This window comes from Canis aureus, chromosome 4, assembly GCF_053574225.1.
Source record: "Canis aureus isolate CA01 chromosome 4, VMU_Caureus_v.1.0, whole genome shotgun sequence".
Lineage (NCBI taxonomy): Eukaryota > Metazoa > Chordata > Mammalia > Carnivora > Canidae > Canis > Canis aureus.
Genome location: NC_135614.1, coordinates 62,406,895 through 62,424,114, shown reverse-complemented (window position 1 = coordinate 62,424,114; position 17,220 = coordinate 62,406,895). Strand labels below are relative to the sequence as shown.

At 36.7% G+C, this 17,220-nt stretch overlaps 1 protein-coding gene across 1 annotated transcript in view; it reads right to left on the bottom strand.

Annotated features, from left to right (window-relative positions):
- Nucleotides 1-11,784: 11,784 nt before the first annotated feature.
- LOC144312856 (sperm-associated acrosin inhibitor-like) overlaps nt 11,785-17,220 on the bottom strand; it is a 124,567-nt gene continuing 119,131 nt past the window's right edge. Inside the window, exon 6 of the mRNA XM_077895985.1 lies at nt 11,785-11,982. Coding sequence (XP_077752111.1) covers nt 11,928-11,982 — 55 coding nt within the window. The 3' untranslated portion in view covers nt 11,785-11,927. The remainder of the gene's footprint in view (nt 11,983-17,220) is intronic.

The following is a 17,220-nucleotide window of genomic DNA, read 5'->3' as shown; positions in this document are numbered from 1 at the left end:
GTTCACTTACTAAAAAGAAAAAAAAAGCAACTCAACAGAACATTAAAACAGGTTGACTAGAATATTGCTTTCCATGGGCCCCACCCTTCTTTGCCAAGTGAAGGATGGGCACACCTCACAGTGTGATCTAGTCAGTTCAGCCTCCATAGGCCTGGGTGTATTGAACTCAGCTCTATTTACACAAGGCCTTCGTTCTCTTTCTAAGTGTTCTTACCTTTTTATCTGTGTAGTTTAAATGTATTATATTATATCGCAAATTAGCTACCTGAGTCTTAATTAGGAAAAACCTATTTCAAAAAATATTTTAGATGGAAATAGTATAATCACAGAAATCTTATTAGAATTTATGCCATAGGGGTGCCTGGGTGGCTCAGTCAGTTAAGTGTCCGACTCTTGAATTCAGCCCAGATCATGATCTCAGCGTTGTGAAATTAAACCCTGTGTTGGGTTCCCCACTCAGTAGGGAGTCTGCTTGGGATTCTTTCTCTCCCTCTCCCTCTCCCTTCCCCCTTGTTCTCTCTCTCTCTCTCAAATAAATAAATAAATCTTTTTTTAAAAGCTTTACAAAGGGCAGCCCTGGTGGCGCAGCGGTTTAGCACTGCCTGCAGCCTGAGGTGTGATCCTGGAGACCCTGGATCGAGTCCCGCGTCAGGCTCTCTGCATGGTGCCTGCTTCTCCCTCTGTCTGTGTCTCTCCCCCACCCTCCCCCCTGTGTGTTTCTATGAATAAATAAATAAAAAATCTTTTAAAAAATTATAAAAAATAAATAAATAAATAAAAGCTTTACAAAAAGAATTTATGCTATAGAATTCACCATACCATTGGTTCCATGAGAACTCAGTCCCATATCTGTGTTGATCACTACTATATAGCGTAAGACCTCACATGTGGTGGCTTCTTAATAAACATTTGGAAGTAGATGGATGAGTGGGTGGATGAATGGATGGATGAATGGAAAATTTATTATATTGATGAATAACTGAAAAAATAAATGATGAATTAATAAATCTCTATTTCTAGGACCTTTTAAAATGTAGTGAAGATAAGACAAAACCAGAGAGGGAGACAAACCATAAGAGAACTCTTAACTATAGGAAATAAATTGAGGGTTGCTGGAGGGGAGGTGGGTAGAGGGATGGGGTAACTGGGTGATGGGCATTAAGGAGGGCACTTGATGTAATGAGCACTGGGTGTTATATGCAACCAATCACTAAATTCTACCTCTGAAACTAATAATACACTAAATGTTAATTAAATTGAATTTAAATTTAAAAATTTGAAAAAAGAATATAGTGATTATATTCATGAAATTACTTTTTAAAATTCTTCAAAAAGGCAAAGGATAAGATGGCGTTGGGTATAAAATAGGTGACCTAGCAAGTCCCATGATTATTTGATAGTCTTTAGAGCTCTGCAGTAAAATAAAAAAAAAAATTAAAAAAAATAAAAAAAAAACACGATATAAACTTTGAGTACTATTATTTATTTGAAGGTTTCAGTGAGTCACCCTTTATTTAAGACTTGGTCAGCATTGTTCATTGCTTTGTAAGAAAGGGGAAGAAAGGTTAAAAAATAATTAGTATGCCAGATCTGAAAGAGATTGTTTTGAAAGTTACTTGTTTTTGCCTTGTCATCATTGTCTAAATACTACAGTAGTTTGGTCAGATTTTAGCAATATCAAATTTAAGTGGTTAATTATTGTTTTTATTTTCATAAAGTACTTACTCCCTTCAGTACACTGCATGCCTTAAAAGATTTAGAAATATTAATATTTTCCAGTTCTATATTGTCAGGGAGCAAGAACTTTCTGTCCCCTCCCAGGTTCTTCCAGCCAAAGAGTCAAGTTGATAGGAACTAGATTAACAGGAAAGAAAATCAAATTTAATAGTGTAAGTGCAGGGAATCCACACAGACATGGAAATTCTAAAAACGTCCAGGCGAAATAAGGTATATATATCATTCTAAATTAAGGAGAAGGGAGTAGGGGCCTGGGACTTCAAAGGGAATCAATGCAATTCACAGGAAGATGAAAGAGTGCATGTTTAGTAAGTAAATATTTGCTGATCCATGAGCAACAATAAGACATAGAAAATTTGGATCAGGTAGATCTTTCCAGGCTCTTCCTTATCATACCTAGTTCATATCAGAATGTAGTTATGGTGGGAGCTCTCTTCTTGGAACAGTTTCTCTATCCAAACACTTTTTAGGTAGCTGACAGGGTGGGGGGAGATGTAAAGACTTTTTCTTAAACCTATGGGGCTTCAATTGCTTTTTAACTCAAAATAATCTTCATGTTAAAGTACTCATCTTGGGGTGGCCTGGCCTTGGTCCCTACAGCATAAAAACTACACTTTCCAAGGAGTCTGATGAACTTGATGTGGTCACTGTAATACCATCTGGGTCAACAAGTCTGAGGATGAATATAATCTCCAAATCTTGTTGATGGAGGCATTGATGTGGGAGATGTCAGATAACCTGCAGCTAGCCCAAACTTGACTTTCCTGATTTCATTTAGGAATTGTTTGTCAAAAGGGTTGAGGTCTTGAGCTCTGCAGAGAAAACTTTTTTTTTATGTTTTTCCTTTTCCTAAATGTTATTCTATGTGGCTTGCTTGTCTCAGGAAGCTTCTGTGGTACTATCAATACTGAATATCTAATCCTTACCCCAGGAAGATTACTATATAAGTATTACTCCCACCCTGCAGTAATAGCTATAGCAGAAAAAGAGCCTCTAAATGTTGGAGTTGGAATTGCAGTTGGAAATATGAGGTATAGAGAATGACAGAAAGAACAAGAGATATGGGGGAACCCAAACAAAAACTTGCAGGCTGCCATCTTGATTTGGGCTTCCCCAAAGAAAAATCCTGAGTCACAGGTTTGAGTGTGAGATACTGTGATTTAGGAATATATTTTGGTCATGTGAGTGATGACCAAATGTCATAAATGTCATATAGTTTGGACATTTTCCATAGTTCCTGGCTCACAGTTCCCCAAACCCTTGGAATTTGCTGACCAATAAGAGCAATGGGACCCTTTTTTGTCCTCATATTTGGTCTCTTGTCCTCAGTTCCTGAAAATGCTTCAGAGCCAATAAAGGTAAAATGGGTTTCTTTTCATAACAAGCCCCTTCCCACCACAATTGGGTTTGTTAATCTGAAGACTTTTAGTAGGCACCTAAGGATGGAGGCTGGTTGTCAGGGCAGGAATAAAGGCCTAGAACTTTCTGTCCCATCCCCTGATGTCCAGGAAAGTAAGAGGGGCTGGAAGTTGAATCAGTTACAAATGGCCAATGATTTAATCAATCATGCCTATGTAATGAAGCCTCCATAGAAAACAAAAAGGAATGAGTATACAGAGTCTCCAAGCTGGTGAATCAGAACACTTCCACATGCCATTATGCCAGGCCCCAAACTCCACAAAGACAGAGGCTCCTTTGTTTGGGACCTCAGCATACATATCTCTTTACTTGGCTGTTGACTCATATCCTTTAATATCTTTTGTAGTGAATCAGTAACCTAGTGAGTAAACAGGTTTCCTGAGTTCTGCGAGCCACTCTAGCTAACTAACTGACTGAGTGGATCATGGAAATTTTGGATTTATGGCCAAATGGTTAGAAGCATATAAAGCAACCTGTATTTTTGATTGACATTTGAAGTAGGAGCAGTCTTCTGGGACTGAGCTGTTAACCTGCACAAGCTGATGCTATCTCCAGGTAGATAGTGTCAGAATTGAGTCAAGTTGTAAGACACCCAGCTGGTGTCAGAGAATTGCTTGGTGGTATGGGAGAAACACTGCCCCTTCTACACACATTGGAATTGATAGTGGAACTTTCGTGTGTGAATCTAGCTATGAGGAACACCAGGAAACAAGAGAGTAGTGGACTAAGAAGGGAAAGAATAAAAATCCAACAAAGAGTGCACACTTTCATGCTGGTTACCAATATAGGCAATGGGAGTTCAATCCTATAGGGAACTCTGGGTGACAGTACAGAACACACCTCCAAGTTGTTCCAACTAAGGGTCTGGAAAGCTAGGTTATTAACCACTGATATCCCTACCATCATTGTTGAAGGGTCATTCCATGGTCATTAACTTTTCTACACTTGCACCCTCAGATAGAGTTATAGGTTTTTGGGTAAGCAGCCTTTTGTATGTAGAGGTGAATACCAAGGGGATATGGATACCAACAGTGTCTGCTTTGACTGCTTTGAAGGTGCTCACCATATGACCTTGATATCACTCTTGACTGTGTTTCCTACCACAAAGTCTTGGCTAAAATGTCTAGCTTTCTCAGATGATAAGTGAATTGGCAATGAGGTCATAATGACTTATACGATTACACTTACTACTTCTACATGACACACTTGATTGCAACATAGTCTTTAATGTCATTATCTAGGGATCTAGGGCTGAGATTTTCAAGCATGCATCATCTATGGATTGAAGGAAACTTTTAAAATCACACCTCATATGATCCTCTCAATAGATGCAGAAAAGGCATGACAAAATGCAGCATCCTTTCTTGATAAAAATGCTCCACAATGGAGGAGTAGAGGGAACATACCTCAAGATCACAAAAGCCATATACAAAAGACCCACAGCAAATACCATCCTCAAACAAGGAAAAACTGAGAGCTTTTCCCCTAAGGTCAAGAACATGACAGGGATGTCCACTCTCTTCTGCATAGCAAAGAAAACAGTCAACAAGACCAAAAGACAATCTACAGAATGGGAGAAGATATTTGCAAATGACCTATCAGATAAAGGGCTAGTATCTAAAATCTACAAAGAACTTATCAAACTCAATATCCAGAAAACAATCTAGTCAAGAAATGGGCAGAAGACATGAACAGACATATCTTCAAAGAAGACATACAAATGGGGATCCCTGGGTGGCCAGCGGTTTGGCACCTGCCTTTGGCCCAGGGCGCGATCCTGGAGACCCAGGATCGAATCCCACGTCGGGCTCCCGGTGCATGGAGCCTGCTTCTCCCTCTGCCTATGTCTCTGCCTCTCTCTCTCTCTCTCTCTGTGTGACTATCATAAATAAATAAATAAATAAATAAATAAATAAATAAATAAATAATAAAAAGAAGACATACAAATGGCCAAAAGACACATGAAGAAATGCTCCACATCACTTGCCATCAGGGAAATACAAATCAAAATCACAATGAAAAAAGAAAAATAATCACAATGAGATAGCACCTCACGCCAGTCAAAACCAGAACAGATATTGGCTAGGATGTGGAGAAAAGGGAACCTTCCTACACTGTGGTGGAAATGCAAACTAGTGCAGCCACTCTGGAAAACAGTATGGAGATTCCTCAAAAAGTTAAAAATAGAGCTACCCTTGGACTCAGTAATTTCATTTCTAGGTACTTATCTAAAGGATACAACATAGTGATTCAAAGGGGCATATACACCCCAATGTTTATAGCAGCAATATCCACAATATCCAAGCTATGGAAAGAGACCAGATGTCCACTGACAGATTATTGGATAAAGAAGATGTCTCACACACACACACACACACACACACACACACACACTGGAATATTACTAAGCCATCAAAAAGAATGAATTCTTGTCATCTGCAATGATGTGGATGGAACTAAAGGATAGTATACTAAGTGAAATAAGCTAGTCAGAGAAAGACAAATACCATATGATTTCATTTGTATGTAGAATTTAAGAAATAAAAGAGATGAACACAGGGTAAGGGAAGGAAAAATAAAATAAGATAAAAATTGAGAGGGAGGCAAGCCATAAGAGACTTAACTATAGGATACACTGAAGGTTGCTGGAGGGGAAGTAGGTGAGGAGATGGACATTAAGGAGGGTACTTGATGTAATGAGCACTGGGTGTTATATGCAACTGGTGAATCACCAAATTCTACCCCTGAAACTAAGAATACACTATCTATTACCTAAATTGAATTTAAATAAAAATTTTATTTAATTAAAAATTTATTTATTTATTTATTTATTTATTTATTTATTTATTTATTTGAGAGAGAGTATGTGCATGAGAGAGAGAATGAGCAGAGTGGAGAGGTAGAGGGCAGAGGGGGAAGCAGACCCCCCCTGAACAGTCAGTCTGATGGAGAACTTGATTCCAGAGCCCTGGGATCATGCCCTGGGCCAAAGGCAGATGCTCAACCGCTAAGCCACCCAGGTGTCCCCCTAAATAAAAATTTTAAAAAATAAGTAAATAGTAGGCTTTTATTCATTCATCCCGTCCTTAAGTTAGTGTAGGCAGCTAGAGAACCAAATTGTTTCAAGATCTTGTACAAATTTTTCCAATAGGCTATGCAATATCCTTTGCTTTAGGTAATAAATGCACAAGAACTAATATTTGGCAATATCTATATTAAAGCTCTTTAAAAATTCAACATGTTATTAAATGTCTAAGCTAGCCATAGTGAGAAGCAGCTGGGATAGAATGGTAAGCAAAACAGATAAGATCATTTACCTCAAACAACTTAGATTCAATTAGTTAATAATATTCTAAAAAGTCAATTTGAACTTATGTTGTTCATTTGAGTAGTCTCTACCCTGGAATATATACTTATCGTCATAATCACACTTTTTACCAAAGCATGCTTCTTTACAGTTTTGGAGATTGGAATCTGTGTCTCTTTGGCATACCACCATTGTTCTATTAGTTTACTTCCCTATTTTTTGGCACTGCAAGTTGCCTAAGGCTCAACTTCTCTATCTGGTGCCTCAGTCCTAAAGTCAGCCATTTCTCCAAAGACCCTGATTTCCTTTCATTGAAGACTAGGATTAGAAATCACAATCTAGGTGATAGGTATGCTCTCAGGCACTCTCAGGGCCTCTTAGCTGACAGAGCAAAGAGATATATGTGTATGACCTATACATTTCCAATGGATAAACCACCAGAATCTGGGTCCACTTTTCCAAAAGTTTGCTACTTGCAAAGGGACTTCTCTAATATCTAGAATCCAAATTAAAGCAACTAGTCCCTTTTTCTTATCCCAACCCAAAGATCAACAAAACACATGTGAACAGAAGACCTCCTAACTATGTGAGAAAAAGTGTAGGAATAAAGTCTTCTTGTCATACATAAGGAGTTACTTACTCTCTCAGTCTTTTGGTAAGCCTAAAAGATTGTTTGGTGCATTTAAAGAAAACATTTACTTTTGAATGTTTCCTCAGGAAAATAAGAACTATATTGTTTCTGGAAGGGATGTCATACATTAAGGCTATGTTTCAGGATCCCCCACGTGACCTATCTCACACAGAAAAGGTAAATGAAGATGGAGGTTAACAGCTCTGGAGATTAGCTATCTTGTTTGACTTTTCCCCTCATTTACACAGATCCAGCTGAAGAGTTCTTTTTTTTTTTTTTTTTTTTTTTAGCTTTTCTTTTTTTTTCTTTTTTTAAAATTTTTTTATTGGAGTTCAACCCAGTGCTCATCCCATCAAGTGTCCCTCTCAGTGCCAGTCCACCCAGTCATCCCCACCCCCTGTCCATCTCCCTTTCTACCACCCCTTGTTAGTTTCCCAGAGTTAGGAGACTCTCATGTTCTGTCTCCCTTTCTGATATTTCCCACTCATTTTTTCTCCTTTCCCTTCAGAATGGGAGAAGATATTTGCAAATGATGTATCAGATACAGGACTAGTATCCAAGATCTATAAAGAACTTTTAAACTCAACAGCAAAAGAACAAACAATCCTATCATGAAATGGGCAAAAGACATGAACAGAAATCTCACAGAGGAAGTCATAGACATGGCCTTCAAGCACATGAGAAAATACTCCACATCATTTGCCATCAGGGAAATACAAATCAACACCACAATGAGACACCACCTCACACCAGTGAGAATGGGGAAAATTAACAAGGCAGGAAACAACAAATGTTGGAGAGGATGTGGAGAAAGGGGAACCCTCTTGCACTGTTGGTGGGAATGAAGAGCTCTTTAATCTGTGTGTGAGGAGCTAGATGGGTAAAACAAATGGCCCAAGGGGATGAATAAAATATAGTCTATGTTCTGCATAAAGGCTTTATAGTAGCTCATGTGAAGTTGGAGACAATTTGAAGACAATTTGATGTGATAAACAGAAATCTGGGGAAGGAAAAAAGTAACAAGAGCGATTACGGATTCTAAGATAGAGAAGAGATGAGTAACTTCTCCAAGCAAGTGGCCTAGAAAGGGGAAAGGGAATCCAAGCAAGAAAAAGAGTTCAGGGAACTAAAATTAGACATAGGCATGACCTCTTAAAAGTTTTCTGCACTACAAGCACATTAGACTCAGTAGAGCTATTTAATTTTCTATTTTAACCTTTTATTATGAGATAATTATAGATTTAAATGAGTCAATCGGAGAAGGACAAACATTATATGTTCTCATTCATTTGGGGAATATAAATAATAGTGAAAGGGAATAGAAGGGAAGGGAGAAGAAATGGGTAGGAAATATCAGAAAGGGAGACAGAACATAAAGACTCCTAACTCTGGGAAACGAACTAGGGGTGGTGGAAGGGGAGGAGGGCGGGGGGTGGGGGTGAATGGGTGACGGGCACTGAGGGGGGCACTTGACAGGATGAGCACTGGGTGTTATTCTGTATGTTGGCAAATTGAACATCAATAAAAAATAAATTTATTATTATAAATAAAGAAATAAATAAATAAGATCTATAAGTATTTATAGATCTATACTCTATAATAAATGTTGTAATGCCTATATAGAATTATGATATTTCTATTATCAAAGTTGTCTAGGAAATTGTTGTATTTTTTTATGTTAAACCTATTTTGTTCAATTACAAGATTTATTCATTAGGAGTCAAAATTGTCCAAACAGTTTAATAGAATCACGATTTTTCTCTTCTATGCTTTCAAGTATTTCTATCTAAAACCATGATATACCTTCCTAATTTTTAAAGTCTTCTATGTGTGAAAAAATTATTACTCTCTGGCTAACTTGATTCATAGGTATTTTGTCTTCTGTAAAATGACAACTTTGGAGTACAAAGATGACTTACAAAATGTCCTAACATTAAATCTATCTTTGAAATTTGATATTGTGTGGAATATATATCTATTTAGAGGAAAATAAAAATAAAAGAGCTTGTTTGAAGTGGAGATGAGTGAATCTTTCACATCTAGCCTATAACATGAGTTTAGAAGTTCCCAAAATACTGCTGGCTTGACGATGGTGAACTAGATGATCATTATAGTCCCCTTTCTAATATCTTGAAACCTATGATGCTTAGGAGAGTGTTTTAGAAATTGAAAACAAAGAGTCAAATTTATGAAGAATTATAAAAACAGAAAAACTGACCATGGAATTCCATGTAGGCAGATGACTTCAATCATCCAGAAAATCAAATAAGCTAAACTTTGAAACTGGAGGCAGGCTTGTAATCCTCTTCTACCTGTATATAGGTGGAAGAATGTGGCCAAGAAATGGATCCTATCCCTAAAGAAGTCCAAAGCAAACATTCTCAGTACATCTTATGTTGGAAGATACATAATTTCAAAGTAAAGAAATTACAAAGGAATGAAAATGCTACTCTAGAAAACAAATGTTTAATAAAATAAGGAAGTAGTAGGGAAATAGAGGGGATATTAGACATTTGAAAAATAAATAGTAAGGCAACTGAACAGAAATAAGCCTTAACTTACCATTAATTGCATGAAATGTAAATGGAACAAAAAACACTCCAATTAGAAGGCAAAGATTTGAAGAATAGATTTTTTAAAAGTGAACCAGCTAAATGCTGTCTGCAACAGACACACTTTAGGTTTAAAGACACAAATAGGGATCCCTGGGTGGCGCAGCGGTTTAGCGCCTGCCTTTGGCCCAGGGCGCGATCCTGGAGACCCAGGATCAAATCCCACGTCAGGCTTCCGGTGCATGGAGCCTGCTTCTCCCTCTGCCTGTGTCTCTGCCTCTCTCTCTCACTGTGTGCCTATCATAAATAAATAAAAATTAAAAAAAAAAAAGACACAAATAATATGAAATTAAAATAATGAAAAGAGTTATGCCATGCAAATAATAACAAGAAAAAAGAACTCAGGGTGCACCTGGGTGGCAAAGATGGTTAAGCATCCAACTCTTGGTTTCAGCTTAGGTGGTTATCTCAGAGTCATGAGATGGAGCCCCATGTCAGCCTTGATGCTAAGCTCAGAGTGTGCTTAAGACTGTCTCTCCTTCTACCTCTCCCCACTGCTCTCCTGCCCTCTCTCTCTAACAAATAAATAAATATTTAAAGAGAGAGAGGGAGAGCTGAAGAAGCTACATATCAGATGAAATATGGAACAAAAATTTTTTATTGAATAAAAGAAGAAAATTGTACGAGAAAAGTGTCAATCCATCAGAAAGACATAACATTAAAACATATATACACTTAATAATTGAACTTTAAACGCATGAAGGAAAACCTGACAGAATGGAGAAGAGAAATAGACAATTTGAGAGTAGTACTTAGAGACTTCAATATTCCATGTTCAATGAATAACAAATAGGCAGAAGACTTACAAGGAAATTAAAGACTTGAAGATCACTAGAAACCAACAGATCTAACAGATACCCAGAGAAAATTTCACCCCCAAAGAGCAGAATACTATTTCACCTCTAGTACATATGAATATACTACAGGATATCACAAATGTTAGATTATGAAATAAACTTGAATACATTTCAGAGGATTGAAATTACAGAAAGTATGTTAAATGGCCTTCTGAATTTCTGTTCAAAAAGGCATCTGAAATTTTGAACGTGTTGGATCTGTAGATCATTTTGGGAAGTATGGTCATATTAACAATGTCAAGTCTAAAACATGTGTCTGGGATATATTTCTAGTTATATAGGTTTTAATTTTCTCAACAGTATTTTGTATTTTTATTCTACATTTTTTGTTTAATTTGTTCCTAAGCAAATTATAATTTTAAAGTGCTGCTACAATTGAATGTCTGTATGCAAAATAATGAAATTAGACACCATCTTACACCATATGCAAATATTAACTCATGTAAACAAGAGTTAAAACGATAAGACTAGAAGAAAATGTAAGAGAAAAATCTTCCCAATCTTGCATAAGGCAATCATTTCTTTTATTTGACATCAAGAGCACAGGCAACAAAGCAAAAAACAGATAAATTGGACTTCACCAGAACTAAAAGTTTTATGCTTTGAAAAATACCATAAGGGGAAAAAGCAATCCACATAATGGCAAAGTCTTTACGAGCCATATAGGTAATTAGAGACTTGTATCCAGAAAATATAAGGTTTCTTACAACTCAATGATAAAAACATAGTATTTTCTCAACAGTAAAAAGTTACATTTAAAAATGGATAAAGTATGACATCAATAACATAAAGTGTGGGAAAAGCAAAAGTGTAGAGTTTTTGTGTGTGATTGGAGTTAAATTATTATCAGCGTAAAATAGATTGCTATAACCATAAGATGTTTTATGTAAGCCCCACAGTAATCAAAAAAATGATACTTCTTGAAGATACACAAAAGAAAAAGAGAATGAAATCAGAGCATATCACAGCAACAAATAATAGCAGGGGATTTTAATATCCCATTTTCAATAACAGAACATCCAGACGTATCAATAACAAAACAACAGATTTGAACAACACTGCAGACTGAAGGAACCTAACAGATACATCACAACATTCCACTCAACAGAATCAGAATACACATTCTATTCAAGCACACATGGAACATTCTGTAAGGTAGGTCACACAAAACACATTATAACTTAAGGTATTGAGATCATACCAAGTATGCAACCATCCGTATTCAACAAGCTGAATCTTTTATTGATACATGAGTGAGGAGTTTTATGGGGTAAGATAGATGGCCTAGGGCAGACAAAACACAGGTATTCCGTGTCCTCCCTTGAGGTTGTAAAGCAGGTCATGAGAGATGCCTCACAAATATTTCACACTGCATCTTTTCTCAGCAGGAGCCTTGGAGATAATTTCGTCTGATGAACCCTGAAATATGAGAACGAAGAAGGTAGTTAGTGTGGTTATAGATTGTAAGATAGATCAGCTATGTGAAAACTCCAGGCAGGTGAACAAGGAAAGGAACAAGGGCATCACACTAGGCAAAAGGAGTTTGCAAGTGTTAATTTAACAAGTGTTTTAAGTCCTAAGTGGTTTTCAAAACTTGAAGAATGTTAGAATCACCTGGAAACATTTTGCAGGCCGACGATGCACCAATTCACCATCAAGACCATGAGTCAATGATTAGTACATGAACCCTTGTCATTGCTGTGTTTTAAAAGCCCCTAGGTGAGATTCAAGTGTAGTCAGGTGTGAGAACCTCTGGACTAGAATGCAGAATCTGAATTCTGGGATAGAAGAAAAGAAAGCTGGGGATGGAAGTTGAGATTAGGTGGATACTGGCCTATATTATATATTAAGTACATTTATCTTTACTTCAGAGGTACATGGGAACTACTGAAAACTTTTAAAGTAAAGGAGAGATTTTTCAGTTATTTTCTTCCTAACTAATAAATCAGCTATATAGACTGACTCAATGGAAAGAGCTTTGGGAGTTCACTTCAAATCCCATCTACATATAAATACTGTGAACTCCATGTCTAAACTTTCTAATGCACATTTATGTATTTTAGTGTTTTAAAAAAATTTATTTGAGAGAGAGAAAGTGTGTGAGTGCAGGAGGGAGGGGCAGAAGGAGAGAGTCCTCAAGCAGACTGCCTGCTTAGTACAGAGCCCCACATGTAGCTTGATCCCAGGACCCTGAGATCACAACCTGAGCCGAAACCAGGTTGTACCTTTAACTGACTGAGTCAGTTAAAATAATGTATTTTAAATTTGAGAGCAATAATTTCTGTCCCATAGATTTGTCACAAATACTAGAGATAAAATATTAAAACTATCCACACTTCAGTTGTATATGTGGACCCTATTTGTCACCTGAAACCTTCCAGTGATTTTTTAACACTGAAGAAATCTAGGATTTAGAAAGCTTCATTACTTTGAAGCTGATAATATTCAAAGCCAATTCAATGCAAGAACCTAAATTCTTTCAAGTCTAGAAAGTGTTCCTTTAATATTCTAAAGTGAAAGTATGCATATTAATTTTTTTATGTAGAACACCACCAGAGAAATGTGCAGCAGACCAATTGTTCTGACATAAGATGTTTGTGGGAGAAGTAAATGCAAGTCTAGAATTGAAAATGGTGGGCACTGGACTTCTTTTCTATGGATTTATCGGCCAAGAGCAAGCAAGAAAAGCTGCCTATTAGCACGGAAGGCTAAAAGATATTGAAATTAACCAGTGAAGTTAATGTTAGACACATGGATTATATAATATAGTTTCATGAAGAACATAATGCATTAGCCACCAAAGTTGTGGAAAAGGTAGAGAATACTATGACTTTGAGACTGAGATAATAAAAATAGGGCAAATGGGAATCAAGAGCAGGCTCCAGTCTTCCCAATGGCACTGCTCCCGTTAAGTGGAAAGTTTCATAGATTGAGGCACCAAGAGGAAAAGCAGAAGTAGAATTCATTTTAAAAATGGTGAACCTTTGCATAGTCTTTAGTTTGATCAATACTAGCATACCCGGTCATTTTGCTGGTTTTGTCACCGTGTTGTGGTTATGTAAAGGGTCAGCACTGCATGAGGCTAGTTAAAGACTATGCAGGAATTCACTCTTATTTATGCAATCTTGTGACTAAATGGAATTCAACTTAAGTATAGTTAACAAATACAGAGATTAGGTAAGTAGTTTTCAGAGGTTGGGGTTGGTAGAAGGAATTGACAAGATGGTGCAAGGTAGTTTTTTAGCTGATGAAAAAATTCTGTAACATAATTGGGTAGTGGCTTACATAATTGTGTTTGTCTACTTTATAGCTATAGATGTTTCCTTTTACTCTGTGTGAATTTATTTCAATAAACCTAAAACCATGAAAATCAGTCAAACCTTGTACTAGGCATATCTCCTATATCTAAATCTGGCAGGGTTAATCTACATTTACTACTATAAGAAGAGCAAATTTTTTTTAGTTTAGAACATTAAAATTGGTAAACGCTAGGCCTTGCTGGGTTTTATTGAATAGTGTTATATGAATGTATTAATCCAGACTTATGATCCTTCACAATATTAAGTATCCCAAGCATTTCTGAAACCTCAGATGGAAAGTATGTCACATTTTTATTTTTTTAATTTTTTAAAGATCTTTATCTATTCATGAGAGGAGAGAGAGAGAGAGAGAGAGAGGCATAGGCAGAGGGAGAAGCAGGATCCATGCAGGGAACCCAATGCCGGACTCCATCCCAGGACCCTGGGATCACACCATGAGCCAAAGGCAGATGCTCAACCACTGAGCCACCCAGGCATCCCTATGTCACATTTTTAAAAGTGAATTTGAAAAAAAAAAAATGAATTTGTTCTTTATTATTTTGGTCCTTTGATATTAATTAATCTACCCTTGGTGAATTGAATGATTTACTATTGTGTGTAAATTATTTATCAAACAAATACCACAAGTACCTGTATTTGCAAGTTTTGCCATGGCTCCTGATATTAGAGTCATTTCAAATAATTCAGCTGTTATAATCTGTAACATAGAACAATAGCAGTCAACATATAGTGTTTTATTACATGTTACTTTATGAATCTTTTATTAAATGTTATTTCCTCAAAGTGTATGAATTTTAAGTGCCATGTCATGGTATAAAACAAATGAAACTCTGGTTAACATACTTTGGATTTTTCATACTGGACAGTTTGTTAAAGTTTACTCTCTACCTGCATTTGGACTGATGGTTGTCTGAAGCATTTATTCAGTTCAGGATATCTAGACTTTGTATATATATCTGGAGAGTCACTAGAGGCTAGAGGACTCTTTGTGGTGACTCTGAGGAAAAAGCAGGACAGATGCATTTGAGTTGGGTGCCAGGTTAAGGGAAACCCAGGGATCTTTCCTTGGTCATGGCTACAATACATTTTCTTAAGCCATTCTGTTCCTCCTGGACCTTTGGGTTCTATATCCATCCCTTACTGTATAATTTCAGGTTGCACAATCAATATTTGTTGTATGAATTGAAAATATTATTTTGGACAAGCTTCCCACTTTAGGTAGTAATTGCCATTTACAATTATGTTTAGTGAAGTGGCTTTTGGAATCATCAGCAAAACACAACACTACTTGCAACCATGTGCCTTATACAGTGTAATAGCCCTACCATAGAGGAATTGGAGGACCACAACACCAAAAGGACTCTTGTAAAAGAACATGATGGTTCAGAAAAGCTAATTTCTGAGTGCCCACTTACTGGTTTAAAAGCACTATGAATGGATGGGTTTTAGCTGCTATAACAAAAATACCATAAAGAAGGTACTTCATAAACACCAAACATTTATTTCTCACAGTTCCAGAGACTGGGAAGTTCAAGATCATGGTCTCAGCAGACTTAATGTCTGGTGAGATCCAGCTTCCTAGATGGCCACATTTCCCTGTAACTTCACATGGCAGAAGGGCAAGCTAGTTAGTACTCTGCGGTCTCTTTTATTTATTTATTTATTTATTTTTTAAGATTTTATTTATTTATCCATGAGATACACAGAGAGAGAGAGAGAGGCAAAGACACAGGCAGAGGGAGAAGCAAGCTCCATGCAGGGACCCTGACGACTGGGACTCAATCCCGGGTCTCCAGGATCACACCCTGGGCCGAAGGCAGCTAAGCCGCTGAGCCACCCGGGCTGCCTTCTGCAGTCTCTTTTAAAGAGCACAAATCCTAATCATGAGGATCTGCCCTCATGCTCTATTTCCCCAAAGGCCTATCTCTCTCCACCACCACCTTGGGGATTAAGATTTCAATATATGAATTTTGCAGGACATGAACATTCAGTCCATAGCAGATGGCAATAATGACTATATCCTGACATTCTGCTTGTTTGAGAGAGTGCCCAGAATTTTTTTTCATTTCTTGCCTGGAGCTTAATAAAAGCAATGGTTACTCTGCCTGTCGATCTGGGGACAGTAGGAGAAACTATGGTACCTAGTATCACTACTGAGGAATGTAAAGTTGGGTAAAATTAGGTCAGATTATCAATAAAATACATTGACACCTTTTTATTTATTGAAATTAATTTTTCCATTATGATAGTAAATATATCTTCATTACAAAGAGAAACAAAAGAGATGTAAAAATGCAAAAAAATAAAAAATAAAACCTTAACTCTATTATGCAGATGCAACCAATTTTAATATTTTGATATATTATATTTTATTATGATTTGACATTTCAAAAATTATGACCATAAGGTATATACACAGAATTCATTTAAAGATTTAAATGGTATTATGAAAATAATAAATGCCACAATGGCTATAATCAAAAAAGGGAATTAAAAAGTGTGTTCATGAGGATGTAGACAAAGTTTAACCTCATGTATTGCTAGTGAGAACATAAGAAGCCACTTTGGATAACAGGTTCTTAAGAAGTTCAACAAACATCCACCATATGAACCATCTATTCCATTCCTGCTATTCACCCAAGAGAAAAAGAAACAAAAACCATATGTTCATACAAATACTTGTATACCTAATTTTTTTTTTTTTTTTTTTTAGATTTTATTTATATACTTGAGAGAGAGAGAGAGAGAAAGAGAGCACAGGCAGGGGAGACAAGCAAACTCCCCACTGACCAGGGAGGCCCACTTGGTGCTAGATCCCAGGACTCTGAAGTCATGACCTGAGCCAAAGGCAGACACTCAATGAGCCACCCAGCTGAACCATAATATTCTTAATATCATTATTCATAATAACCAAAAAGTAGAAACAATCCAAGTGCCCATCAACTGGTAAATAAATAAACACAATATGGTTCATCAATGCAAAATGGAATACCCCATTCATCATGTAAAAATAATGAACTCCCGATAGATAATTTGAAGTATATGAACTGCTAAATCACTATGCCTAGTGAAAGAAGCAACTATGAACAACTATGTATTGCTTCACTCTATCTATGTGAAAGGTCTGGAAAAGACAAAGCAATAGGGAAAGAATGCAGATTAGAGGTTGTCTGGAGATGGAAGTGGGAAGATAGATTACCTGCAATCAGGTTAAAAGAAGCTTTTCTGGGATAATGTAAATAACCTAAAATTGGGTTGTATTGATGGTTATGTATCTCTGTATATTTACAAAAATCTGGATACCTAAGAATGATTTTTTTTTTGCTAAGTAAATATT